We start from the raw sequence: 27127 nt of genomic DNA, 5'->3' as shown, positions 1-27127 counted from the left end.
AACAAAAATATGCAATGTGAAGCCTGTATACAAGGGAAGTTTATTCAAACTAGGAACCGAGAACCAGATGAAAAGGCCAGGGCAGCATTAGAGTTGGTACATACGGATTTGGCTGGTCCGATTACGCCAAACTCTAAAGAAGGGTTTAAGTTTGTTTTGTCGTTTGTTGATGATTATTCAGGTGCAACATTTGTATATAATCTGAAACACAAAAGTGATACAACTCAAGCAACTGAAAGATTTATTGCAGATGTGGCGTCATATGGGAAAATCAAGTGCTTTCATTCTGATAATGGAACTGAATTTACAAGCAGTCAGTTCAGAGATTTATTAAGTAGACACGGCATTAGGCAGGAAACTTCGGCGCCATATTCGCCTCATCAAAACCGAACAGCAGAGAGGAACTGGCGTACACTTTTTGACATGGCGAGATGCATGTTAGTTGAGAGCGAATTGCCAAAGTCTTTATGGCCATATGCAGTACAAACCGCGGGAGTGATTAGGAACCGATGTTTTAACAAACGCACAGGTCAGACAGCGTATAAGATGTTAACTGGAAAAAGACCTGATCTTTCTAGAATGAAAAAATTCGGATCATTGTGCTATGCTTATAAACAAAATAGGGGAAAGCTGGATCCAAGATGCGACAAAGGTGTTTTCTTGGGATATGACAAAAATAGTCCAGCATATTTGATCTATTTCCCAAAAACCGGGAAGGTTGAAAAGCACAGATTGATAAAAATACTAAATCCCGCGACAATGGATCAACAAACACAGAGTGATCAGATGTATGAAGATGAGGTTTATGAATCCAGAAAAGATGGTGAACCCAAACAGACGAAGGATGAGGACATTCCAGATGGTAGTGAAAGCAGTCAAACTGAGTCCGAGGTTAAAACTGAGGATAAAGTAGATGCTGGAGCTACACGTTATCCATCCAGAATCAGAAAGAGACCTGATTATTTGAGTGATTATATCACGGATGTGAAAGAGTGTGAAAATGAACAGATGCAAACTAGTGTTGATTATTGCTACAGATTGTTGTGTGAAATACCCACATCATTTAGTGAAGCTATTGTGTCAAGTGAGTCAAAAGAATGGGAAAAAGCGATGAATGAAGAAATTCAATCCCTTAAGGAGAATGACACATTTACTTTAACCACTTTACCAGAGGGTAAGAAAGCAGTGGGGGGTAAATGGGTTTATGCCGTTAAAAAGAACTCAGACGGATCAGACAGATATAAAGCTCGATTTGTGGCTAAAGGTTTTAGTCAAACAAAAGGAGTTGATTATGAGGAGACTTTTTCACCGACTGCTAATTTATCGAGTGTGAGAGTTTTGATGCAGAAAGTGGTTCAGGATGATATGTTGGTTCACCAGATGGATGTAAAAACCGCCTATCTACACGCACCAATAAATGAAGAAATATATATACAACAACCAGAAGGTTTTGAGACAGAATCAAGTGAGACTAATAAACTGGTGTATAGACTAAAGAAATCACTTTATGGGCTGAAGCAATCGGGTCGTAACTGGAACCAAACCTTACATGACTATATTTGACACAGAGTTCACTCACATGAATTTCACTCACATGTGCTGTAGAAGTGATTTGATTTGAGAGTTCAAACTCACTGCTGTAATGGCTTATGATGATTAATATAATAACTATAATATTGGCCATATCATATTTACACTGACTTTAGTCTCATGAACAACATTAGCTAATTGTTATTTACTAGCTAATCTTAAATGACTGCAGTACAAATATGAAGGCCAACAATCATGTTTTACAGTCCTGTGGTCTCAGCCTCAGATACTTATTAAATCACACAAAGCTCGTGTAGAAACAAACACACAAACAAAATATGTTCTCTTTCATTTCTGTCAAACAAAACTGTATGAAACGTTTCCAGCGATTGGTGTTATGGTTGCTAGGCAACCTGGGCAGCGCGATGGAGGCTAGACCGTCCCATTTCACAAGCCTCTTACTTCCGGCCTTAGCGGTCTTTGAGTACGCAGCCTTTGAGGATCGTTGAGGCTGCGTACTTTAAGGCTGCAGACCCTGAATTGGGATACAGCCTTTGTCTCATGTCAGTGTTTTCAGTTTTGCTTCCTTGGTCTCGTTAGCCCTGATGTCTCCCACCAGTGTTCACCTCCTGCCTCTCATTCCCCTCGTTATGCCCTGTGTATTTTAGCCCTGTATTTTCTGTGCTCCCTGTCGCGTCGTAAACGGCACTAATCCTGTGCTGTGTGTCTCCCCGTGGATTAGTTTTGTATTGTCTCTTATTTTCCAACCAGCAATAAAGCTGCCGTTTTTGAGTTTCACTCCAGTCTTCCGAGAGTCTGCATTTTGGGTCCTTTTCCTCGTTCCTGCCTGCACACAGCTGAACTATGACATTTAGGTATGTAGACATGGTCTACATACATACCTGCATGTTAGACCTAATCCCGAACCAAACTATTTAAAGCGGTATTTCCTTTAATTGTTGCTCCAGTTTTGGATATAATGAATTTATTTTTAGAAAATGGATACGTACCATAGGATTTTAAGGTTGCTGTAATTAAACCTCTATTTAAGAAACCCTCTTTTAATCAAGACAACTTAATGAACTATAGACCTATATCTAATCTTCCCTTCATATCTAAAATTCTTGAGGTAATAGTTGCCAATCAGGTGTGTTAGCACTTAAACAATAACGACCTGTTTGAAGAGTTTCAATCTGGCTTTAGAGCTCATCATAGCACTGAAACAGCTCTGGTGAAAGTTACTAATGATATTCTCATGGCCTCAGATAATGGACTGGTGACCATTCTGGTTCTACTGGACCTCAGTGCTGTTTTTGACACATTCAATCACAATATTCTCATAGAAAGGTTTGAAAATGTTGCAGGGATCAAAGGAACAGCACTAGGCTGGTTTAAATCTTACTTGTCCAACAGACTCAAGGTTTGTTTACGTAAATGATAAATCCTCTTCAACCTCTATGGTTACTTGTGGCGTACACCACAGGGTTCTGTACTTGGACTGATCCTTTTTACTATATATATGTTCCCTATTGGTAAAATCATTAGACAGCATGGGATAAATTTCCATAGCTATGCACACCTAAATCCTGATGAACCTAATCAGTTATAAAGATTACGGGCATGCTTGGAAGACATAAAAACCTGGATGTCTTCAAACTTCCTCCTTTTGAATTCCGACAAGACAGAAGTTGTCTTTGGACCAGAAGCTCAGAAAAACAAATTACTTGGTCAGTCCCTTCATCTGGATGGCATTAAATTAGCCTCCAGTAATAAAGCAAAGAACCTCTGTGTTATTTTTTGACAAAGACATGTCATTTAGATCTGACATGAAAGAGGTTTCTAGGGTCTCCTCCTTCCACCTCCGTAATATTGCTAAAATTAGAAACATCCCATCCAGGAGTGATGCTGAAAAACTAGTTGATGCCTTTGTTACTTCAAGGCTGCATTACTATAACTCTTAACTATCAGGAAGTCCACATAATGCAACTAAAAGTCTTCAGCTGATCCAAAATGCTGCAGCCAGGGTTCTGATGAATATCAAAAGAACAGATGACATCTCCTCCCGTGTTTTAAATGCACTTTAGAACAGCACGCAGCAACACTACATATGAGCGAGCGGAGGGAGGCATGGGGTCTTCACAGAGCCCCACTCTCTGCCAGCCGTCAGGGCGGGGGGGCCTGAAGGTGGAATTGGCCATCTGATCGAGGCCTGGGTTGCAGCGGCCCCCTGCCACTGCGGAGCCGGGGACGGTCTGCTTGATTTCCACCTCAGGGAGGAGGGCAACATCTGGGTCTGGGTATGAGTTCCCCCTCCGGGGCAAGAATACCTGGACCTGGGATGTAGAGAATGTTTGGGGAGTGTGATTGTGTGTACAGTGTCCATTTATGTCTGTGTCCACGTTGGGTGAGGGCCGAGTGTTTGTGGTTGTGTGTATGAGGGTGGGAAGGTATGTTTGTGTCTGCCGTACACATCACCACAAACAACACCACAAGCAGAGCACAAGTTTTAAGCCAGCGTGGTGTGATTATAGATGCCGTGCAGGTGGGTCCATCTCACATGCAGCGGCATCGCAGAACACGCCCCGCCACATACCCTCTTCCCCCGACTAAGACCGAGGAGCCACCTCCCCCCCCCCCTCCATGAGCAAGCGAGGGAATAGGCCTGGAGCATCAGCGCCCCAGCCCAGCCACGGGGAAGTGACTACCTGGGCGTTCGCCTGTAGATCTAGCGGCGCTGGTGACGAGGTGGTTCCAGGGACCGCCCACGCTTCCAGCGGCACCCCCATCCCGCTAGCGCACCAGCCTGTGGCTCACCTGAGCCGGTCGTTCCCTCGCGCTGTCCAACAATTACAATAATTATACGGTTGCTGTAACAGATTGTAGATACAATGCAGGTGAGTCCATCTCACCTGCAGCAGCATCCCAGACCAGCCACAATAATAAAGATTTTTCTATTTCATTATAAACTTTGTCCTAATTATGTCATGAGTTTTTACTATTTAAAAAGAAAAAGAAAGCATCACAAAAACACTTAAGGTCATGAAAATTAATTGTATTGCTGCAATACTTAAATATCTGTGGTCTAATCTATTTTTATTCACCAATCTCATTGTAGCAATAATATGCCTTTTTGGTCCAAGTTAATTATTTGAATTTTAAAACTCTTTTAGCCAAATAACTTTGAAGTTGTTACTAAAACTCATCATCCCCATTTACTACTTTTGTTTCATTCTTTAAAAATTTAGAAGCATAAATATCAGTCTTTTGGAAAAATTACATTTTATACAGTATTATTAAGTCTACATATTCCAAGTGAGTTATGTCAGAATGCACTAGAGCAATTTAACTCTATTACATCATAGCATTCTATTTGCAAGAATCCCAGTGTTAATCCACTGTTCTTGGCCAATGATATCCACTCCTCAGCACTATGGGGGCGCTAATGTACATCTACGCTGGTTGCCAACCACCATGAACATTTAAAGAGCAGAAGAAGAAGAAGAGGACACTAAAGAGTTCAGGTGCACGACATGAGGATTTAATGAGACAGCTTTTATCTTACTGCTTTCGTGGAAGATCAGGTGAGAACCATACAAATTCCCTTACACATGATGTTTATATAAATATATTCATCCAATAAAGCAAAGTAATATAGGTTATTATATTACGTTCGGATACACCAAAGCATCTAATTTTTGACAGTTTAGCTAGCCAGCATGCTAGTAGCAAAAGTTTGACATTCTGTTGCTGTTGGTTTGATTAATTTTGGTTTTAGCATCACAAAACTTGTGGTTTTAAAACTAGTGAGATCTGTTTTCAGAAAATATTTTACAAATGAAACAAAAACTGTAGGACAAATATGCTTATTGTTCAACCATACTAAATCATTATTTTAATTTATAACTTTAAGAAATATAAAAGGTTAAGGAAATGTGGATATGAAAATTAACTCATTAAGATTTGCAGTAACCTTAGACCAAATAAAATATACGAAACAGAACTTCCACAGGTAGGGCATGCAGCCTCTGACACACAGTGATACAAGATAGGAGGAACACAGATATTTGGAACCTTTAGGGGAGCTCTCCCCAACATAAATAGATTTTTCGATCTGTTTATTTCTATGTCTACATACATTTTGTAGTATAATGTGTTATTTCTAAAGTCATTAATACCTGATCTTTGCAGGGGATGGCGGCAACAAGGCCACGGAGAGCTAAAATAAATCCCATACAAGATGCTAGGTATTACTGCTCCTTAGGTGAAGACAAGGCAGGATTTGATGTGAGGTATATTGATTCATTTAAAGGTGAGTTGATTCCAAAGAATGCAGTCAGCTTCTCAAAATAGAAATTTTTATGTTTTTTGTAGTTTTTTTGTAGCATACCATGCATGAGAAAATTAATAATCACGAATATAATTATACTTGTTTTATTATTATTATTATTATTATTATATTTCTATTTTTTCCTTGTCTTTCCCCAAGGAATTATGAACATGTTACATGTTCCAAAATAAATAATACAATATAATCAAATAAAAAACATATTTAAAAACAAGAAGGATTTTAATTAAATGGTTTATAGTTTATTGCCCAATTTGTTTTTGATGTGTGTCTTTAGGTCGCGGTGTGTTCAGCTGTCGGTCATTTCAAAAGGGAGATTTTCTTTTTGAGTACAGAGGACAAATCATAACTAAAGAGGAACAAGAAAACCGAATGAAACTTTACCATGATGCACTCAAGGTTTTCATATTTGATTTCAAGTTCAATGGAAAACAGTTATGGTATGTAACTGCTTTGATAAAGGATAAAATACATGAGGTTTACAAATTATAATATTCAAATAATATTTTGAATTGAATATTAAAATGTTATTCAGACGTTCTACAACCTAATATACTTAATGACTTTCTTTACAGAGTGTAATTGTTATTGTATACTTTTTGTTTTAGTGTTGATGCTACCAGAGAGGACGGCTCACTTGGCAGACTTGTAAATGACGATAATGTGAATCCAAACAGTAAAATGACAGTTACCAGAGTGGATGGAAGGCCCCATCTCTGTTTGTTTGCAATCAAAGATATTGGTCCAGGAGAAGAAATCACCTATAACTATGGTGATTCCAACTGGCCATGGAGAAGCAAGGTATAATGTAAATAGTACAGTATAAGTATAAATAGTATTAAATGAATAAAGGCTATACTGAAAAGTATGCATACACACACGGGTCCTGTGTAATACTCAACTGGACAGGTCCAGACATTAGGAGGACTGTATTCATCTTGGCTAGACCCAAAGACTGCCATTCATTATTCATGCTTCTTCCTTAGAACTCCAACATGGTGGCATCTCAGGCTGTGGATGAGATTGCAGCCAGTTCCTCTCCTAACGACACAACAAAGGTAAATTGGAGTTTCAGTGTCAGATTGTTTTAGTTGTAGACTGAGGTGCTAGTTATTAGGCAGTATTGAGGTATGTGGGTCCTTGGTTATCTTGACCAAGTAAGATGCACGCATTAGGAGGACTGAGATTTGAAACAGGAAGTATAAACAACTGAGTTCTACCTACAAGTGCGCCCACACACACGGGTCCTGTGTATTACTCAACTGGACAGGTCCAGACATTAGGAGGACTGAGTTTAGAAATGAATTCAGATCAATGAGAGTTACTCTGGCAATTGTGCATACACACACGGGTCCTGTGTATTACTCAACTGGACAGGTCCAGACATTAGGAGGACTGTATTCATCTTGGCTAGACCCAAAGACTGCCATTCATTATTCACGCTTCTTCCTTAGAAATCCAACATGGTGCCATCTCAGGCTGTGGATGAGAATGCAGCCAGTTCCTCTCCTAACGACGCAACAAAGGTAAATTGGAGTTTCAGTGTCAGATTGTTTTAGTTGTAGACTGAGGTGCTAGTTATTAGGCAGTATTGAGGTATGTGGGTCCTTGGTTATCTTGACCAAGTAAGATGCACGCATTAGGAGGACTGAGATTTGAAACAGGAAGTATAAACAACTGAGTTCTACCTACAAGTGCGCCCACACACACGGGTCCTGTGTATTACTCAACTGGACAGGTCCAGACATTAGGAGGACCAAGTTTCGAAATGAATTCAGATCAATGAGAGTTACTCTGGCAATTGTGCATACACACACGGGTCCTGTGTATTACTCAACTGGACAGGTCCAGACATTAGGAGGACTGTATTCATCTTGGCTAGACCCAAAGACTGCCATTCATTATTCATGCTTCTTCCTTAGAAATCCAACATGGTGCCATCTCAGGCTGTGGATGAGAATGCAGCCAGTTCCTCTCCTAACGACACAACAAAGGTAAATTGGAGTTTCAGTGTCAGATTGTTTTAGTTGTAGACTGAGGTGCTAGTTATTAGGCAGTATTGAGGTATGTGGGTCCTTGGTTATCTTGACCAAGTAAGATGCACGCATTAGGAGGACTGAGATTTGAAACAGGAAGTATAAACAACTGAGTTCTACCTACAAGTGCGCCCACACACACGGGTCCTGTGTATTACTCAACTGGACAGGTCCAGACATTAGGAGGACTGAGTTTAGAAATGAATTCAGATCAATGAGAGTTACTCTGGCAATTGTGCATACACACACGGGTCCTGTGTATTACTCAACTGGACAGGTCCAGACATTAGGAGGACTGTATTCATCTTGGCTAGACCCAAAGACTGCCATTCATTATTCACGCTTCTTCCTTAGAAATCCAACATGGTGCCATCTCAGGCTGTGGATGAGAATGTAGCCAGTTCCTCTCCTAACGACGCAACAAAGGTAAATTGGAGTTTCAGTGTCAGATTGTTTTAGTTGTAGACTGAGGTGCTAGTTATTAGGCAGTATTGAGGTATGTGGGTCCTTGGTTATCTTGACCAAGTAAGATGCACGCATTAGGAGGACTGAGATTTGAAACAGGAAGTATAAACAACTGAGTTCTACCTACAAGTGCGCCCACACACACGGGTCCTGTGTATTACTCAACTGGACAGGTCCAGACATTAGGAGGACTGTATTCATCTTGGCTAGGCCCAAAGACTGCCATTCATTATTCACGCTTCTTCCTTAGAAATCCAACATGGTGGCATCTCAGGCTGTGGATGAGAATGCAGCCAGTTCCTCTCCTAACGACGCAACAAAGGTAAATTGGAGTTTCAGTGTCAGATTGTTTTAGTTGTAGACTGAGGTGCTAGTTATTAGGCAGTATTGAGGTATGTGGGTCCTTGGTTATCTTGACCAAGTAAGATGCACGCATTAGGAGGACTGAGATTTGAAACAGGAAGTATAAACAACTGAGTTCTACCTACAAGTGCGCCCACACACACGGGTCCTGTGTATTACTCAACTGGACAGGTCCAGACATTAGGAGGACTGAGTTTAGAAATGAATTCAGATCAATGAGAGTTACTCTGGCAATTGTGCATACACACACGGGTCCTGTGTATTACTCAACTGGACAGGTCCAGACATTAGGAGGACTGTATTCATCTTGGCTAGACCCAAAGACTGCCATTCATTATTCACGCTTCTTCCTTAGAAATCCAACATGGTGCCATCTCAGGCTGTGGATGAGAATGCAGCCAGTTCCTCTCCTAACGACGCAACAAAGGTAAATTGGAGTTTCAGTGTCAGATTGTTTTAGTTGTAGACTGAGGTGCTAGTTATTAGGCAGTATTGAGGTATGTGGGTCCTTGGTTATCTTGACCAAGTAAGATGCACGCATTAGGAGGACTGAGATTTGAAACAGGAAGTATAAACAACTGAGTTCTACCTACAAGTGCGCCCACACACACGGGTCCTGTGTATTACTCAACTGGACAGGTCCAGACATTAGGAGGACCAAGTTTCGAAATGAATTCAGATCAATGAGAGTTACTCTGGCAATTGTGCATACACACACGGGTCCTGTGTATTACTCAACTGGACAGGTCCAGACATTAGGAGGACTGTATTCATCTTGGCTAGACCCAAAGACTGCCATTCATTATTCATGCTTCTTCCTTAGAAATCCAACATGGTGCCATCTCAGGCTGTGGATGAGAATGCAGCCAGTTCCTCTCCTAACGACACAACAAAGGTAAATTGGAGTTTCAGTGTCAGATTGTTTTAGTTGTAGACTGAGGTGCTAGTTATTAGGCAGTATTGAGGTATGTGGGTCCTTGGTTATCTTGACCAAGTAAGATGCACGCATTAGGAGGACTGAGATTTGAAACAGGAAGTATAAACAACTGAGTTCTACCTACAAGTGCGCCCACACACACGGGTCCTGTGTATTACTCAACTGGACAGGTCCAGACATTAGGAGGACTGAGTTTAGAAATGAATTCAGATCAATGAGAGTTACTCTGGCAATTGTGCATACACACACGGGTCCTGTGTATTACTCAACTGGACAGGTCCAGACATTAGGAGGACTGTATTCATCTTGGCTAGACCCAAAGACTGCCATTCATTATTCATGCTTCTTCCTTAGAAATCCAACATGGTGGCATCTCAGGCTGTGGATGAGAATGCAGCCAGTTCCTCTCCTAACGACGCAACAAAGGTAAATTGGAGTTTCAGTGTCAGATTGTTTTAGTTGTAGACTGAGGTGCTAGTTATTAGGCAGTATTGAGGTATGTGGGTCCTTGGTTATCTTGACCAAGTAAGATGCACGCATTAGGAGGACTGAGATTTGAAACAGGAAGTATAAACAACTGAGTTCTACCTACAAGTGCGCCCACACACACGGGTCCTGTGTATTACTCAACTGGACAGGTCCAGACATTAGGAGGACTGAGTTTAGAAATGAATTCAGATCAATGAGAGTTACTCTGGCAATTGTGCATACACACACGGGTCCTGTGTAATACTCAACTGGACAGGTCCAGACATTAGGAGGACTGTATTCATCTTGGCTAGACCCAAAGACTGCCATTCATTATTCACGCTTCTTCTTTAGAAATCCAACATGGTGCCATCTCAGGCTGTGGATGAGAATGCAGCCAGTTCCTCTCCTAACGACGCAACAAAGGTAAATTGGAGTTTCAGTGTCAGATTGTTTTAGTTGTAGACTGAGGTGCTGGTTATTAGGCAGTATTGAGGTATGTGGGTCCTTGGTTATCTTGACCAAGTAAGATGCACGCATTAGGAGGACTGAGATTTGAAACAAGAAGTATGAAACCCCAACCCTAAATCTGGTTTGCATAAAGACGTAGTTCTCGGCTTGGTTGAAATGAACTCTGATGTAGTTAGATCGCATATTTGAATTTCAGCTGATCAAGGAGCAAGAATGAAGCTTACTATAGGAAGGAGCATGTAAATACAACCGAAACAATCGCTAAACTCTTTCCTGTTAATGCTAAGCACATTTATGTAACATTGTTGTGTAAAGGCCATCCGTTATGTCTTGATGGATTCATGACTTCATGATTTAATTATACTTTTTTACACTCCCAGTCAAAACTTTGGACACATCTTCTCATTTCAGAAAGAACAAATTGTAAGTCTAATCTTTTTTGGGTGTTGTGGGTCCACAATGAATTTTCTTTTCATTGTGGTTTTGTAATATATACCATAATATAAAACCTAGAAGAACAAATTGTTTTGAAAATTGCTCTATATACAGCAGGTATTTTTCCCTTTAAATTTTGCATTGCAAAAGTTACAAAAATTGATTTAATAGTTTTAGTAACACTTGAACCTGTGTTTTTTTTTTTTTTTTTTTTTTCTTCAGTCCTTAACTCCTTTTTAAAGAGGAACCAAAACAACTATTTGGTTGTGATATTTTACATCACAAAAGTATGAATTTTGTTTTTGATTACACTGTTTTTTTTTTTTGTTTTTTTTTACCAAACAGGACTGCGATCATGATCTAGTCCCTGACGAAATGTCAAGTTTAGAAAAATGTTTTGCATGTGGAGGACCTTTTTCGCCTCTGAAATGGAGTGGTGTGAGATGTGAAGGTAATTATTTAATTATGGAAGGTTGGGTACATTAGAATATCTTAAATATGATCCATAAGGAACACTATAAAAACTAATCCATAAGTAAATATGATATATGTTCATAATGAACCTTTTACATCTGCACTTTTTACATATTTACTTACCATGTCATTATTAAAGCTGCTATACCCAATTTGCAAAAACAAGTTAGCTTAACATATTTTTTTTTCATGTTCATAACAACATTTTAACAAAGCATAGCTATAAATGTTGTTTGGAGATTAAAGAAAAAAAAATGAAGTGGTTCTGTTGCATTTGTCTAAAACCATCAGCCAATAACATGGCTCAGTCCAGAAAAACGATAGAACAGTCTTTCCTGACTCCTTAAATTCTACATTAACATGGCTCCACCACACTATGCACTGGCCTGTTTAGCAGCAAAGCACACCAGGGGGTGTGGCCTATGGATAATATCCAATGGGAGGGGGGAGCCTTCTTGACTGTGTTTATGCTTCCATCTAGCCTGTTTTTTTTTTAATTGGGGAAAGCGGCTTTAACTACCTTTCTTTTATTAACTTAATTTTTCTCTGTCTAGTTTGCTACCAGTCCTGGCACAAAAGATGTTATGTTAGCCACAAGGTGAACCTCACTGAACCTCTTCCAGAGGTAAGTGTTTTTGCAGAATTCTTCTCAGTAAAATATGTAAGGTAAACAAAGTCTTACTTTGTGTTTTTGATTGTTATTAGGTCTTTAGTGAAGATAGTTCAAGTGAGGGGGCTTCATCAGAAGAGGAATATGTGCCAGATTCTATAGCTGACTCAGACAGCTCATGGGACAACAAATCAGAGCCTTTAAATATAAGTTGCAAACAAGTACAGAACTCTGAGATCTCCAGCAGTCAATCTGCTTGCAAAACGAAAAGACCTCGCCTAGAAAGTTTTTTAGAGAGAGTAGGACAAAGAATTTCAGAAGATGCCGAATCAATATCTGAAGATGGAATTGGCACAAGACAGCTCGACGTATCAGGGGTTATTGCCACAGCAGAAAAGTCTGATGCTGAAGGCATTGTTGATGACTCTAATACTACGGCTGAAGATTCCTTAAAAACATCCTCCTCACTAAGAAACAAAACATACTGCTACATTTGTGGAAAACTACAGACAAAGTTTACACGTCATTTAAAAACTCATGAGAAATCACATGCAGATGTTGCTCGAGTTTTAAGTCTTCCCAAGAAGTCCAAAGACCGTTTGAAAATGCTTTCTAAGCTGCGAAACAAAGGAAACCACAGACATAACTCGGAGGTCATCGCAAGTGGGATTGGATCATTAAAAACCAGACGCACATCAAAAAAATCCTACAAAGGAAAAGACTATATTCACTGCATTTATTGCGAGGCATTATATCTTAAAAGAGATCTTTGGAGACATGTTCGTAAATGTTCTTCAAAACCAGTGGAGGCCAATTCAGAGGGGGGACGAAAAAAGGTCTTGTGCCTGGCCTGTATGAGTGAGTCAGCTCTGTGTCAGCAAGTTTCCCCCGGTGTTTGGAAGATATTAGCTGTCATGAAAGATGATGAAATAACTTCTACTGTGCGAAGTGACTTCTCTATTCTTCAGCTTGCTCAATCATTCTTTAACAAACATGGGAAAGATCCCACCAAATTTGACTACATTCGCCAGACACTCCGAGAATGTGGAAGACTTCTGCTCACACTTCGGAAAGAATGCTCAATACACACTTTTGAGGATGCTGTAAGACCTGCAAATTTCAATGTGGTTATCAAAGCTGTTAAGAAGGTGTGTGGGTATGATGAAGAAAAGAACTGCTACTCGACTCCAAGCCTTGCTTTAAAGTTGGGACACTCACTGCAGAAAGTCTGTGATATTATACATTGCAGAGCACTGATGGCAGAAGACAGTGCACTGATAAAGTCAACCCAGAGTTTCAAAACCCTTTATGCTACAAAGTGGTCAGAACTCATCTCCCATACTGCATTAACCACACTAAACGAGCGGCACTTCAACAAGCCTTCCACACTTCCTTTCACAGAAGATGTTCAGCGTCTTCATAGACATCTGGAGAAGACTACAGAACAAGCACTGAAGGACTTGGAAGAGCATAGTTCACCAAAATCATACAGTGAACTTTGTAAAGCTACCATGGCAAATGTAATACTATTTAACAGGAGAAGAGGGGGAGAAATTTCAAAGATGACACTGAATGGCTTCCAGGAGAGAGACACTAGTACCCTGCACAAGGATGTTGCAATTGGACTGACAAAATTTGAACTTTACCTTTGTCAACACTTCAGTCGTGTAGAATTGAGGGGTAAACGAGGACGCAAGGTTGCAGTGCTACTTTCACCAGACATGGTGAATGCCATAACACGGCTGACAGAGAAAAGACAAGACTGTGGTGTTCTGGCAGAAAACATATTCCTGTTTGCCAGACCTCATTGTCTGACTCCCTACAGAGGACAGGACTGTTTGAGGATTTATGCGACTGAATGTGGGGCTGAAAACCCTGAACACCTACGTTCAACGCAGTTGCGCAAACATGTCGCAACTTTGTCTCAGATCTTAAACCTCAAGAATCACGAGTTAGACCAAGTTGCCAACTTCCTAGGTCATGATATTCGTGTTCATCGCGAATATTATAGACTTCCAGAGGCTACTACCCAGCTTGCCAAAATATCCAAACTACTGATTGCCATGGAGAAAGGGTCTCTCAAAAGCCTTCAAGGCAAAACACTTGAAGAGATTGAAATCGAAGGTAAAGTGGTGTTAAGGTTAAGAATTATACACGTTTCCTGCACTATAACCTTATAATTCATTAAGACAATCTTTTATTTTGTTAGATAACCTACAGTTGACAGATTCAAGTGAAGAAAGTGAGGTCGGAGCGGAGCGTGGTGAGGTCGGAGCGGAGCGTGAGGAGGTCGGAGCGGAGCGAGAGGAGGTCGGAGCGGAGCGCGAGGAGGTCGGAGCGGAGCGCGAGGAGGTCGGAGCGGAGCGCGAGGAGGTCGGAGCGGAGCGCGAGGAGGTCGGAGCGGAGCGCGAGGAGGTCGGAGCGGAGCGCGAGGAGGTCGGAGCGGAGCGCGAGGTCAATGAAGGAAATCTTGTATATCCACAGATTGGTAAGTACAATGTGATTAGTCTCAACTTTGTTCAATTTATGAAATCACATGACTAATAGACTTTATTACAGATTCTATAGATACTAGAATGATGAAGAAAGTTGTCAAGGAACCTCCAGGTATGTGTTTGTCATCATTTATTGAAGCTTTTACCTTTGTAACTACTTCCTAGACACTTTTGCTATCTTTGCTATCTTTATGTAAAAAAAAAAAGATAATTCATTACTATCATTTTTCCAGTGATTGTTACCTTTGTCCAAATGGTAATTTAAAGAAAGTCAAGGATCTTTCTAAAGACCAGCTCAACAGAATAGAAAGGTCAGTTTTGGAGGATGGTCAGGTAGGAAATGCTAGTTTGAACAGGTGATTTTGAGCTGTGATTTAAAGTTCTAGAGAGAATCTAATGAGCAGAGGAAGTTCCAGAGGGTGCAATTAGCAGTGGCAAAGGATTGTACCCTCAGATTTATGATTTTGATGATGGGGGTAAGGAGGTTAGTGTTAGCAGTGTTGTGGGAGAGTGACAGTAAAGACAATCCCTCAGGGTGGCGGGGGCGAGGTTGTTGAAGGCTTAAAAGTTGATTAGGAGTTTGCACTCAATACTATAGTCAGTGTGCAGCCAGTAATGTTCTTTTTAGGATGTGGTGATATAGTCTCTAGAGTGAGTGCAGTAGAGTAAGGGGGCAGCAGAGTTCTTAATAGATTGCAGTTCTTGGAGGTGAGTTTGGGGAAAGCAAAGATGCTGGGATTCTTTTTGAGGGGGAGAGAATGGATAGGATTAGGAAGAACAATATCATTGGGACTGCACATGTTGGAAAAAATGTCTACATTGTTCTACATTGGCCAGGTTGAGGTTGTGTTGGGCATGTGCAAACAAGGGACAGTGAGGAAGGTTTGTTGAAGGATGTTAGAAAGGAAGCTGCCCTGCAGGAGACAGAAGGAGATGAGATTAATCAAGAGAGATGAAAATAGTTGGTGTGTGGAGGGCTGATCTACTACTCTTTATTTACCTGGTTTGCGCTTCTGAAGTATTCCCTCTACGCTCTCATCCTCTTTCTACAGTAAATCAGTGGTGAGTGGAAAGTTGACCAGTCACCGGAGTAGTGATGGGTCGTTCGCGAACGAAATGGCTCTTAGAGCTGGTTCTTTGAAGTGAACGATGCGAGCCGGCTCCTTATTGGGAACCGTGGATTTTTTTTTTTTACTTTCTCTTGCCCTCTCTCTCACTTTTTTCGCTGCACGTCAGCCTTGTGTTTGCGCTGAGTAGAGACGGGAGGGGCGCAAACAGAGCCTTGCGTTTGCACCCCTCCCGCCTCTGAGCAGAGGGAGGAGCTAGGGGCGGTAGTTACACTCGCAACAGCAGTAGCACATGAAAAGAGCAGCAGGGAGAGAGAGAGAAAGAGAGCCGGGAGCAACAACAAGAGACAATGTCGTCACATTAGAAAGGTGGAGTAAAGAAAATGAGTGACACCAAGAAAAGAAGCAAAATCTAGAACCATTTAAATTTTACTGACAATACATAGGCAGAGTGTAGAGTCTGCAAGAAAAGGATATCATATAGAGCCGGTGCACGGGCACCTGAAAACTGTCCACTCATCAGTGCGATGGGAAGATAAAACACAGTGAATTAAGTGTGATATAAGTGAAGCTGCCAGTGTGTCTACCCACTGAGCTGAGCACTGGGCACTTGGTATTTTTAAATTTAAAGTTTAAATTTTAAAAGTTAAATTGTAAATGGTAGGTTTTTGTATTTTATAATTTATTTTTTAAATTTTATGTGGAGTGAATAAATAAAAGCAGATTTATATAATGAACATATATACATAGAAAACACGTTTTTAAACATTAGTAATTCATTTTGTGCATAATTTTATATTGTTGTTAATAATAAATGAATGAAAGCAACAAAATAACCTGAAGAGCCGGTTCGGGAGCCGAAAGAGCCGGCTCTTTTTAGTGAGCCGAGCCGAGAGAGCCGGATCTCTAAAAAGAGCCGGAAATCCCATCACTACACCGGAGTCTTGTTTGGAGAAAAATTCAGCCTTGTATCTTTTAATATCAGCTGTAATAGCTCTAGCCATATTCCACATTTACATGTGTCACCTTAAACTAAAAGTCATAGTTGCGACTCTGGATTTATCTTAGAAACCATATTCAAGATTTCAAGGTCCATTAGTTGCTTGACCACATTCAGGAGCATTTGACATTACATTATAAGAGATTTAATACAACAAATATATGCTTACTGTTTTGTTTTGTTTTTCAGCACAAAGTAAAAATGGAGCGGGTAAGGTCATTGAACCCAACAGAATACTAAACAAGGAGATGAAGCCAAGCAGTAAGAAGAAAACAAATGAACAATCTGGTAAATGGTGACATGCATACAAAAGTCACTTAAGCACAAATGTAAACTTCATGCATTTTTGAACCCAGTTATCCACACCACCCAAGCCAGTATGGTGACTATGCTCATCTTTCTGCCAGGGACCGTACCATAATTCTACAACTTGGTTAGACAATTATATTAACCTACTTGGTAAGGTAAAACATAAATCACATTCAATGTGGAACAATACCTTGTATTAAGTAATGGGATAAATGTTTAAATTACTTTCCCTATGCCTGTTTTAATCTGTAATACATTTAAATACTTATCATTTTCAAAACAGCAATGCACCAAAACAATTAATAAACAAAGCAATGAGAACATATTATGATTTGGGTTTTTAATTTTGAGGATTCCTCAACCATTGGGCTTCTACATTATCTCCATACTCTGAACATCATCTTATTCCCATAGGCAGAATCTGGATAATATTGGAAAATTTGGGCTGGTTTGGCTAATTGTGGGCTGTAACCTGAACGTCTTGAAGAAAATTATGTTCACTGAAAAAACCTGAAGGCCCACCTCATGGTCAGGCAGGGTCCACCCTTGTTTTTAAATAAACATTTGAGTCAGACAGTTATATATGAAATGTTTGAGTATATGTTATACATTTCAAATTATTACAATATCATGCTATACATGTTTTTTGTTGTATAACGGTGTGTGGAATAAAATGCTCTCCATCCATAGTGATTTGCCATAGCTATTTATTGGAATTCTGACTTAATGTGGGCTACCTTTCAGAATTTTACATTTAAATAAATGTATTCATCCATTGTAATAAGTATTTAAACAGTCAGCATTACAGGATTTATACCAAAGAAACACTGTTACAACAAATTCACCTTAAAGGGGACATATTATGCAAAACCCACTTTTTTTTGTTGCTTTTGTATGTATATTTGGTTATGAATTGCCTCCCGACTCCTTAAGTGTAGGTTTTCAACAACTAAAAAAGGAGCTCTTTTAGGTCCCAGGTAGTGTATTTTGCACAATCCAGCATAATCACAGCCTCAGCACCTGTCCTCGTGGACAATGCAAAGGCCGTCTTTGGGCTGTGTAGACTAAACACTAACTGTTCTTAGCAGGGCTGTAAAACTAGTGTGTGCAGAACTCAATTCTTCGGCTTATTTGAAGGAAGCCGATTATCGCCATTATATTTTTGCATCCTACAACCATGTCAACTCACACAATTGAGCATAATACGTCCCCTTTAATTTAAAAATTGTTTAAAAAGTAGTTTGTTTACATTTATTTTTTTCTGCTTCTAGCTTCTCTGGAAAATGCAAGGAGGGTCAAAAAGCATCCTTGGTCTCCCACGGAGGTTGCTGCGATAATGAAGTATTTTGGCGAACATATCAAAAAAGGAAAACTGGCCACTATTATCGAATGCCAGCAATGCAAAACTGCAGAAGATCCTGCTCTGGCTGGTCGTTCTATTCAAAACATCAGAGATTTTGTGAGGAATCGGGGCGTGTCGTTGAAGAAAAAAGAAAATCCTATGTAGAGGAGTCTACATAACTCCAAAGTACTTCTTGGAGGAGTTACAAAAGATATTTTGTATGTTTTGGTTTCTCATTTATTTATTTTAGAATTTTACTATTAGAAGATTGGTAAATTCATTTTGTTGACACTGTTTTAGTGCATCTGATCTAAGAGGACATATAATTTTATATTGCCAGTTATTTTCATTTCTGTTAACAAAACAATCCTGTTTTTGTAAAATGCACTCAATTTGTTCCTTTTATTCACCTGTTGCCCTTTTAATACACACAAAATACATGTTTGTGTATGTGTATGGCCTTTGTCCTGTTAATAAAGTTAGCCCTGACAATTACTGTTCATGTCAGGGGGAGGAGCCAAGTTACCTAATTAGTGTTGTCCTCTTATTACACCATGTTGTCAGGTTCTTATATTTTGAGTTCTGGTGTGTTTTTCACAATTTTGAAGTGAGATTTGTGTTGTACAACTCAAATGGGATTTTTAAAGATGCACTTCATCTATCTAGCACAAGCGGAAAGGGGGGTCCGTTTAGTGTTGCAAAAATCTTGTTTGAAAAAATTGTCCTTCCAATTCACCTTTACCAGTATGTGTGTGTGTGTGTGTGTGTGCGTGCGTGTGTGTGTGTGTGTGTGTGTGTGTAGTGACAGTGTGGGATGAAGTATACTTTTGATATATTTTTTTTTCCTGATGTTTCTTTAGCTAATGAGGACGTATTGACTGTTCTGATAGCGCTTTCAATGAGCCTGTGGAAGCGCGAGTTTCAAGTGCAGCCACATTATTCTGTTTTCCTTGCAAGACGCCTACATACATCAGGATGATCCATCTCCAGAGTCATTAACAAAATCACTTTAGTGCACTTCTGACAAGCCTCAGTGATTGCCGCTAATGAACTTAGCACATCACAGATAAATCAAAGCTAAGAAAAAGACTTGGTTCATGCACAGCTGAGAAAACAGGCAAATGATGTAGGGGCACCTATTCTTTATTGGACTGAAACGATCAGTGACCTGTCATACACACATGGAGTGAAAATGCTAACAGGTTCCTTTTTTTAAAATTAATTATTCGATGTTTACTTTTTTGTAATGATTATCCTTTTATTTTTTTCAGATAGTAACGAGTATAGTTTGTTCTTGATTTTTCTGGCTACAAAATGTTTCCATCAATTCATCCATCCATTTATCCATCCATCCTTCTTTTGCTTATTCAATTCAGGGTCATCAATGAATTGGAGCCTATTGCAGCTGTCATTAATTTACCCTATAACTTATGTCTAGTTTAGACCTTTTTTTTATGGACTGTGCGATCTCATTTCAAGTGTATATGTGGTCAGAAATATGTTTAGCTAGCAGCAGTTGGTTTAGTTAGCAGCAGGGCACATGACTGAGACTGGTAGCAATTAATCCACTCTATGTTTCTGCCCAGGTTTGTAGCTCAAACATTATCAAAATAAGTGATCTTATAAATGTATGGCATATTGGAAATATGAATGTTGCAAAAAGTAACGTCACTGTATGACACACAGTGAAACGCTTTTCTTAAAAGTAATGCAGTATGTTACTCAATTACAACCAGGAGAAAGACAGTTGTTATACTACTATGTTACTATGTGGATCCTGCTGTAGAAAGATGAACAGGTAGAAATGGAGGCTGCAGCCTGACTGTTCATCAGTTTGTTACCTGAAGTTCTGCAGCGGCTGACTTGGCTAACTTAGCGTTAGCATGTTGTCTGTGCAGGTGCTTCCAAGGGCAAAGTTGTGTATGATGTCTGATGCAGTTGTTTCTCTCTTCGAGCAGTCTCCACTTTACCATTGGACTCTCATCCTTTGTGCAACAAAAATGTTATGTCCAAATCCACGCTGTAAACTGTGCCACTGTTTTCCTCCTCCGACACATGAACTGAAATAGGCTGATCGCAGCGATAGTTCAACAACTGATAAGCGGATCGATAGGCAGGCAGACTAACAATTCCAAGGATTTGCAGGCAGACCACCAACACATTGCAATCAAAGTGAATCATAGGGAATTTATGTTTATGTGTTAAATCTGCGCCATACATACGTCATAGCTAAAGACCCCTGTGTAACTCTGCCTTGTAACCTCAACCATTACGTAGACTGCAACTTGTCATGCACCTAGCTACAAGTCATGTCAGAGCAACGATGGGCCTGTTTAGTACCAATGATTCCTGCTATGAATTTTCAGCTAGTTTTTCAGCAATTTTTGAATGAGCTCATGTAGTTGGGGAAACATTTGGGAATGAATATGCTTGCCTCGACCAAAGAAAAAAAAATGAGCACAAAAAAAGAGTGTGAACATACCATTTTATTTGTTTCTGTTGTGGTTTGCATTGCATCTTAAACCAAACCACCATATTCACCACACAAGTCTAAATAAGCTGTCTGTCGGTGCCGATGAGCATAACTTACTTGCGATACATCTGTTTGCAACAGGGGACTTTACTAAACTGCTTTCCAACAGGTTGTACTCTGATAATATTCTGCTATAAAAGCAAAGCTGCTGAGTACTCGTGTTATTTTTGCCATTAAAACTCTGTCCTGCAGTAATGGCATCACTATTAGTTGAGGAATTTCTGAGTTTGAGCTTGTACTGGCAACACTTTCAACATAAGTAGTGAATGTGAATTTCCTTTTGTTTTGATGGCAACAAATTTGCAACAGATGGCAATTTTCACTGACTGATCAAGTTAATTACCACTTTATCTCAGACAGAATGGCATCCTGACTGCATTGAATCGCAAACTGATTGGTGACTGACTCCAACATACTGTTGTTTTATGGCTGCCTTGATGCACTAAAGTCACTCTTTTAGATGGCATTTAACCATGTGCCAACTAAGGTAGACCTGGTTCCTGTCTAAAGCATGAACTTGTTCTCCTTCTACCCAAAAATGTGACTGTACTATTACAATCTTTCTGCTGTACCATTAAAGCAATATACATAATTAATCAAAAATTATAATGTAATCGTATAATGTACTGACTCTGATAAGATCAATGCTGTGTAAGTAAAGGATTATACTCAGAGACTGCTACAAACACTGTGGAAAAGTAATCACTGCTATTACACTTTATACTTTGATGTCTACTTGAAAGTCTCATGCATAACTTTGTTATGGTAGAAGATGACTGCATGGCTGCCCTTTATTTGTGATCATATGCAGACATCCATATGAATCAAAATGTTTCAGCATCTGATAATGAAATTTAGATCACTCTGAATCAGCCGGACTCTAGCATACTCATGCATGGGGAAACCACAACATGCCTTTCATGAGCACTTTCAATTTAAAAAAATCTATAGATACTAAGTCTATTTCTCAAGTAAGATTTTGGATACGAGAGATCAACAGACAGATTGATGATGCAGCTGCAGTGATGCAGACATTATACCGGTCCATCACAGTGAAAAGAGAGCTTCGCTTTTACGCTCAGCTCTCGATTTACCTGTCAGTCTACGTCCCTACCCTCAACTGTGATCATGAGCTTTGGGTAGTGATTGAAAGAACGGGATCATGGATACAAGAAGCAGAAATGAGCTTCCTCCAAATGTTTACTTTTCTCACGGCCCAGGATGAGCTCATAGTAGAGCCGATAATCTACATCGAAAGAGGCCAGTTGAGGTGGTTTGGGCATCTGACAAGGATGCCTCCTGGGTGAGGTGTTCGGGATATGTCCCACTGAGAGGAGAACCCAGGGCAGACCCAGGACATCCTGGAGAGACTATATCTCTTGGCTGGCCTGGGAATGCCTTGGTGTTGCCCTGAACAAGTTAGGGGAGGCAGCTAGGAAAAGGGGGCTTCTCTGCTGCCCCCATGACCCGGTCCCAGATAAGTGGAAAAAAATGGATAGATGGATGGTTGATTGTGACTTTTACTGAGGTAAAGGGGTTAAATAATCATTTCATCACTTTGTAAAAAGCCTGAAAATTATTTTGTATTTCATGACTGATATGCAGTGTCTCTGTCAATATCTGTCATGGCAGATGAGTAAACGGACCCAAATGTGGATCTCTCGCTGAGTTGAACAGTGCCTTTATTTACAGTGAAGAAACAAGTAAACAGTAATCCACAGTGCAAGTCTTTCTTTTGTGATCCTCTCCCTTCTCCCTGTGATGCGTGGTAGTGCGTCAGTGTCCAACAAATTCCCGAAACTCCGTGAATCTCTCCTTCAGTCTCTCTGTCTCGTCCCTCTTTCTGGGGACAGGCAAAAACAAACACAGTTAGCTTTGCTCCGCTAGCAAGCGGCAGCACTCTCCTAACACTACACTTGAGTCACTACCAAGCTTGGTGCAATACTCCAGCACCGATGGTCGGCGCTCAACCCCTCAGTTAAGTAGTCCCACAGAAAGGAGTCTGATTGCTGGAAAGCCCAAATCAGCTGCCGGTGTGACGGCTCTCGCGAGGAGGCGCTTCAAGGTCGGAGGTCGCTCAACTTCCGCCATCAGAAAGAGCGACTTCCGTAAACACACCCTGAAGACAAAAAACACACTGGCAGGTCAGCCGGCAACGACCGCCAGACCATAACAATATCAGCTTTATTGACAGAGGTGACAGGTAAGGAGAGAGAGACAAAAGGGGGACGACATGCCGCAAAAGGCTGCGGATGAGACTCAAGCCCAGGCCAGTTACTCTCAGCCATATTGCATGTGGTCACCTGCTCAACAAACTGAGCTAAACCAGCAACCTTTTCCATGTAATGTCATCTGTATTGGTGCAAGAAGTCTTCATGGGAATACCACACAGAAACAACCCAGCCAGATGTTAGATTCAAATCCAAGATCTTCTTGCTGTGAGGCAACAGTGCTTAGCACCACACCTGTGGTGTGCTAAGCAGCTGATACTTCATTCACAAGGGGCAGATTTTTACCCTGGATTCCTTTCTTAACACAGCCCCTAAGGGATTTATGTCTCCTCCTCAGACTGAACCATTTAATTGACTGGCAAATGTGTAAACCACTTCAGTATAGGCTGGAACACCTCTGGGATAAAGGGTATTTAGCTTCTTAACTCCCTCTTAAGCACAGCACAGGGAAAATCAAAAGTTAAAGTTACTATGATGCCCCCATCCCCCCTTAAGTTGAACTTTCTTATTTTCTGAGGCAATGAGTTTGTAAAATTTGATTTGGCTTTATAAAAAAAAAATAGACAATAGAATTGCCCTTTGAAAACATTCAGTTATCACTCACACAAATAGGAAATCACTTCTGCAAACGATGCTTTGTCACTTTTAATTTGGTCACTTAATGCAGCGACATGATACTAATATTAATACAATACTACAATAGATTTCATTTAGTCTGCATCCTATGTCGCTGATAATGAAATCTGATTTTTTTGTTGTTGTTATTTTTCCCTAACACCATTTCTATCTATGGCAGAGCTCTGAGAGACATTGCTCCAGCATTTTCTGCCTAATTTACATCTGTCAGTAAACTGACAGGTGAGAAAAATGTTCTGGAAAAGTGAGATGGCTGTGAGCAGTGTGCAAGTTTAATAAACTCTCACCACAAACGCCCTCAGCAAAGATATGCAAACATTTTGCATAAGTCAAGCTGGTCACGCAACATTTTCCACTGTGATTTATTTCATTTTGGAATCCTGCTCGGCATTAGTATTCCTTGTTGTCTGCATCTCTCAGTTGTTTGAGCATCCCGTCATGTCTGATTGAAGCCACAGGTCTGCTTACACTACAGCTGTGGTTTGTACTGGTAGTTAAAAAAAAAAAAACACGTAAAAATGCCTCCATATGTGTGTGTTAGCAAGGTCAGGATGGGGGGGGGGGTCACTCTCACTGCCTTCTCGAAACCTCTACAGATCTTTGATTCATAACCTCATTTAAATTTCATTTTGTGCACCCTTTTCTGTTCATCAATATTTCAGATACATTCCCCCTTGCTGGTTCACGCATGTATTAGTTAAAATATTTGTCCATGTTGCATGATTTGGCTGGCATTTAGAGCAATTTTCCAAAAAAAATGCCCTGGATTTTTTTTATTTCAACTTGGATTTCAGTGCACTGCTTTTATATATAAAAAAGGGTAAGTCATTAAAGTGAATAATTGTCAGTACTGTATATACTGTACATAGATGTGCAGTAATGATTTGGAATATGTGACAGAGCTAAGGTGAAAAGCTCAAAGTTAAAGCAACTGAAGAGAGCTCATTAAAAAGAGTCAAGGAGGTGAAACAGGATGAAATCATTACTCAAAGAACTGCAGACCGTCTGCAAAAGCAGAAAAATGACACTGGAACTTATATGCAGTGTTAGCTCATAGATGATGTCAGATGTCTATTCATATTAATGTACAGAATTCACCTGCTTGCTGCTACTACTGCACATTCACCCATACCCCCCCCCCCCCCTCCCCCTCCCCCATTTTTGCACATGTCGAGGAGCGTGTCAGGCTACATTTCACTGTGTGTTATACTTGTATAACTATGCATGTGACAAATAAAGAACCTTGAACCTGATATATACTGAAAAAAGGTGTAAGAAAAGGGAAATGTCATGGATTTTTTTTTTTTTTTTGCTAAGGCCTTGTCTTATGGTAATATATGGATGTCATATTAAAAAAGATTAACTTACAAGCTGGCATCCATATGTTTTTGGTATTGGAATACTGATTTCTGTCCAGGTTTCCTTAATTCTATACCATTAAATGAGCAGCTCCCACTGAGATTAAATATCCTCAAACTGGCATATACTTACTTTAAATGTTTTCAGCTGTTTAATTTGGAGGGATGGTGATGTTGATGATTCAGCTCTCATCTCAGACATAATCATTTGTTGCACAGGCCAAGTACAAAGAATATCACAGCGAATGACTCACAAAAATAAACTGGCTGCTGCAGTTTAAAGAAACTTTTGAATAGACAGATTTGCTCTTTTCACCAAACACAGCCAAAACTGCTCACAAAGATGAGTGAGATTTTACACTGTGATAGTTTACTGAAGAACTTGTTCCTACCTCAAATAACTTCAGAGCGAATACAAATCAGTACATCCATTCGAGCTGTGGTTACATTAGGTGATTACAGAAAACCAGAGAAGACATCCTTTTAGGGAATAAACCTCACTGTGTCCTCCTTTTGAGCTCAATTATAGCCCTTATTATTGAATGTGAATAAATGAACAGCCAGCCTTGGGGCAATTAGAGAAGACAAGAAGCGAATGAACAGCGAAGACGTGTAAAGGGCAGGTTCACAGTGTCTTCACAACATAATTGGAGCCCCAGTTCGTTTCTATTTTAAACAAAATACTATATCTCTCCTAAACTGTCTACTCTTTTTTAGTTTAATGGACAAAACCTATTATGAACATGTAAAACATAGGAAAGTTTATCAGTTTTCCATTTTTGTTATGTCTCAGACTTGGATTCAGTTTTTTTTTTTTTAGAGTTATAATATCAGCTTAAAAAGCACACCTAGATAAGTGCTGGATGGAATGGATGACTTTTCTCAATGCTAGTACTCATGGAAAAACAAAACAGCCTCTGGAGTTTTATCCAGGGATAGCCTTATTGGTAGCTACCAAAGATAGATATAGATATACATATTTGTTACTGCTGCGCTTCGTTGGAAACATTGAGTCATTCATCACTGTTCCCGCTAGACAAAGATCACAGAGAAGCTGTTTAGTTTATCCAAAGATTTTTGGACAATAAGACAATTTGGAGATTTTGTATATTGCCTAGAGTTGTCTGAATATTGTCAGAAACACAGCTGGAACACCTCACCAAGGAGGCATCCTTGTCAGATGCAAGGACTGAACTAGCAATTTCGATATCAAGGGGTCATACGTCTATTCTGAGCTCCTCTCTCTAGCTGAGAGGCCAGCCACCCTTTTGAGACAGCTGATTTCTCCCACTTGTATCCATATCTTGTTCTTTTGGTCACTACTCAAAGCTTGTGACGATTGATGACAAAAGGGACGTAAGGGACATAAACGTTATCCACAGCTTTGCTTTTACGCTGAATGTAAAAAGCAACCCGGAGAAACGTTAGTTGGAGGCATGGCCTACCTGATCTCAATCTCAGTGAACATGGCACCAGGAACCTTAGTTCAGAGGAATCATGGGATTTCCGACCGTATGTTCTGAGAGAGAGAGAGGACCTGAGCTTTGATCAGATGGCAGGGGAGGCTACTGGACAGACCTAGCTAATCTAAACATATAGTGAAGAGGTGAGGTCAAACAGCTTCTCAATGGCGGTGCCCTGGGGTGGAAAAGGTTTGCCCTGAGTTCCTAAAGGCTCTGGATGTTGATGCTGCTTTCGATGGCATGACTCTGTAACGTCATGTGGATATCTTAAAGATGGGAACTACCACCCTAGAAGGGAGAGTGGAGTTTGTGCTCCGACTACAGGGGGCTCAAACCGCTCCGTCAGTCAAACCTGAAATTAAGGATGAACAATGTGGTTTTCTTTCTGGTTGCCCGAACACTGGTCTGGCTCTTTATTCAATTCAATGCAATTCAATTCAATTTTATTTATATAGCGCCAAATCACAACATAAGTCGAATCAAGGCGCATTATATTGTACAGTAGATACAGAGAAAAACCCAACAATCAGGAGGGGTGTGACATGGGAGTACTTGGAAG

At 40.2% G+C, this 27127-nt stretch overlaps 2 protein-coding genes across 3 annotated transcripts; both read left to right on the top strand.

The window, feature by feature from the left end:
* Nucleotides 1–294: 294 nt before the first annotated feature.
* On the top strand, nucleotides 295–8958 carry LOC309700183 (histone-lysine N-methyltransferase SUV39H2-like; the record flags this gene model as incomplete). The annotated part of the gene is made up of 9 exons (XM_082523631.1): nucleotides 295–5111; nucleotides 5719–5839; nucleotides 6153–6315; nucleotides 6484–6676; nucleotides 7330–7401; nucleotides 7798–7869; nucleotides 8266–8337; nucleotides 8627–8698; nucleotides 8911–8958. Exons 2-9 carry the CDS (start codon nucleotides 5722–5724, stop codon nucleotides 8956–8958), a joined length of 810 nt encoding a protein of 269 aa, XP_082379757.1. The 5' UTR covers nucleotides 295–5111; nucleotides 5719–5721.
* On the top strand, nucleotides 8661–18872 carry LOC309700071 (uncharacterized protein). 2 transcript variants are annotated; one of them, XM_082523440.1, is made up of 10 exons: nucleotides 8661–9166; nucleotides 9563–9634; nucleotides 10499–10570; nucleotides 11396–11501; nucleotides 12079–12149; nucleotides 12230–14258; nucleotides 14344–14622; nucleotides 14694–14741; nucleotides 16886–16984; nucleotides 18277–18872. In XM_082523440.1, exons 1-10 carry the CDS (start codon nucleotides 9104–9106, stop codon nucleotides 18510–18512), a joined length of 3075 nt encoding a protein of 1024 aa, XP_082379566.1. In that variant the 5' UTR covers nucleotides 8661–9103; the 3' UTR covers nucleotides 18513–18872. The 2 variants fall into 2 exon arrangements, with proteins under 2 accessions (XP_082379566.1, XP_082379567.1); XM_082523441.1 differs by lacking the exon at nucleotides 8661–9166 and adding an exon at nucleotides 10996–11038 and having other exon boundaries at nucleotides 9583–9634.
* The last annotated feature ends 8255 nt before the right edge of the window (nucleotides 18873–27127 follow it).

This window comes from Aulonocara stuartgranti, assembly GCF_965226115.1.
Source record: "Aulonocara stuartgranti genome assembly, chromosome: 23".
NCBI lineage: Eukaryota > Metazoa > Chordata > Actinopteri > Cichliformes > Cichlidae > Aulonocara > Aulonocara stuartgranti.
Note: the sequence above shows the minus strand (reverse complement) of the source record. Positions and strands in the feature narration are given on the sequence as shown.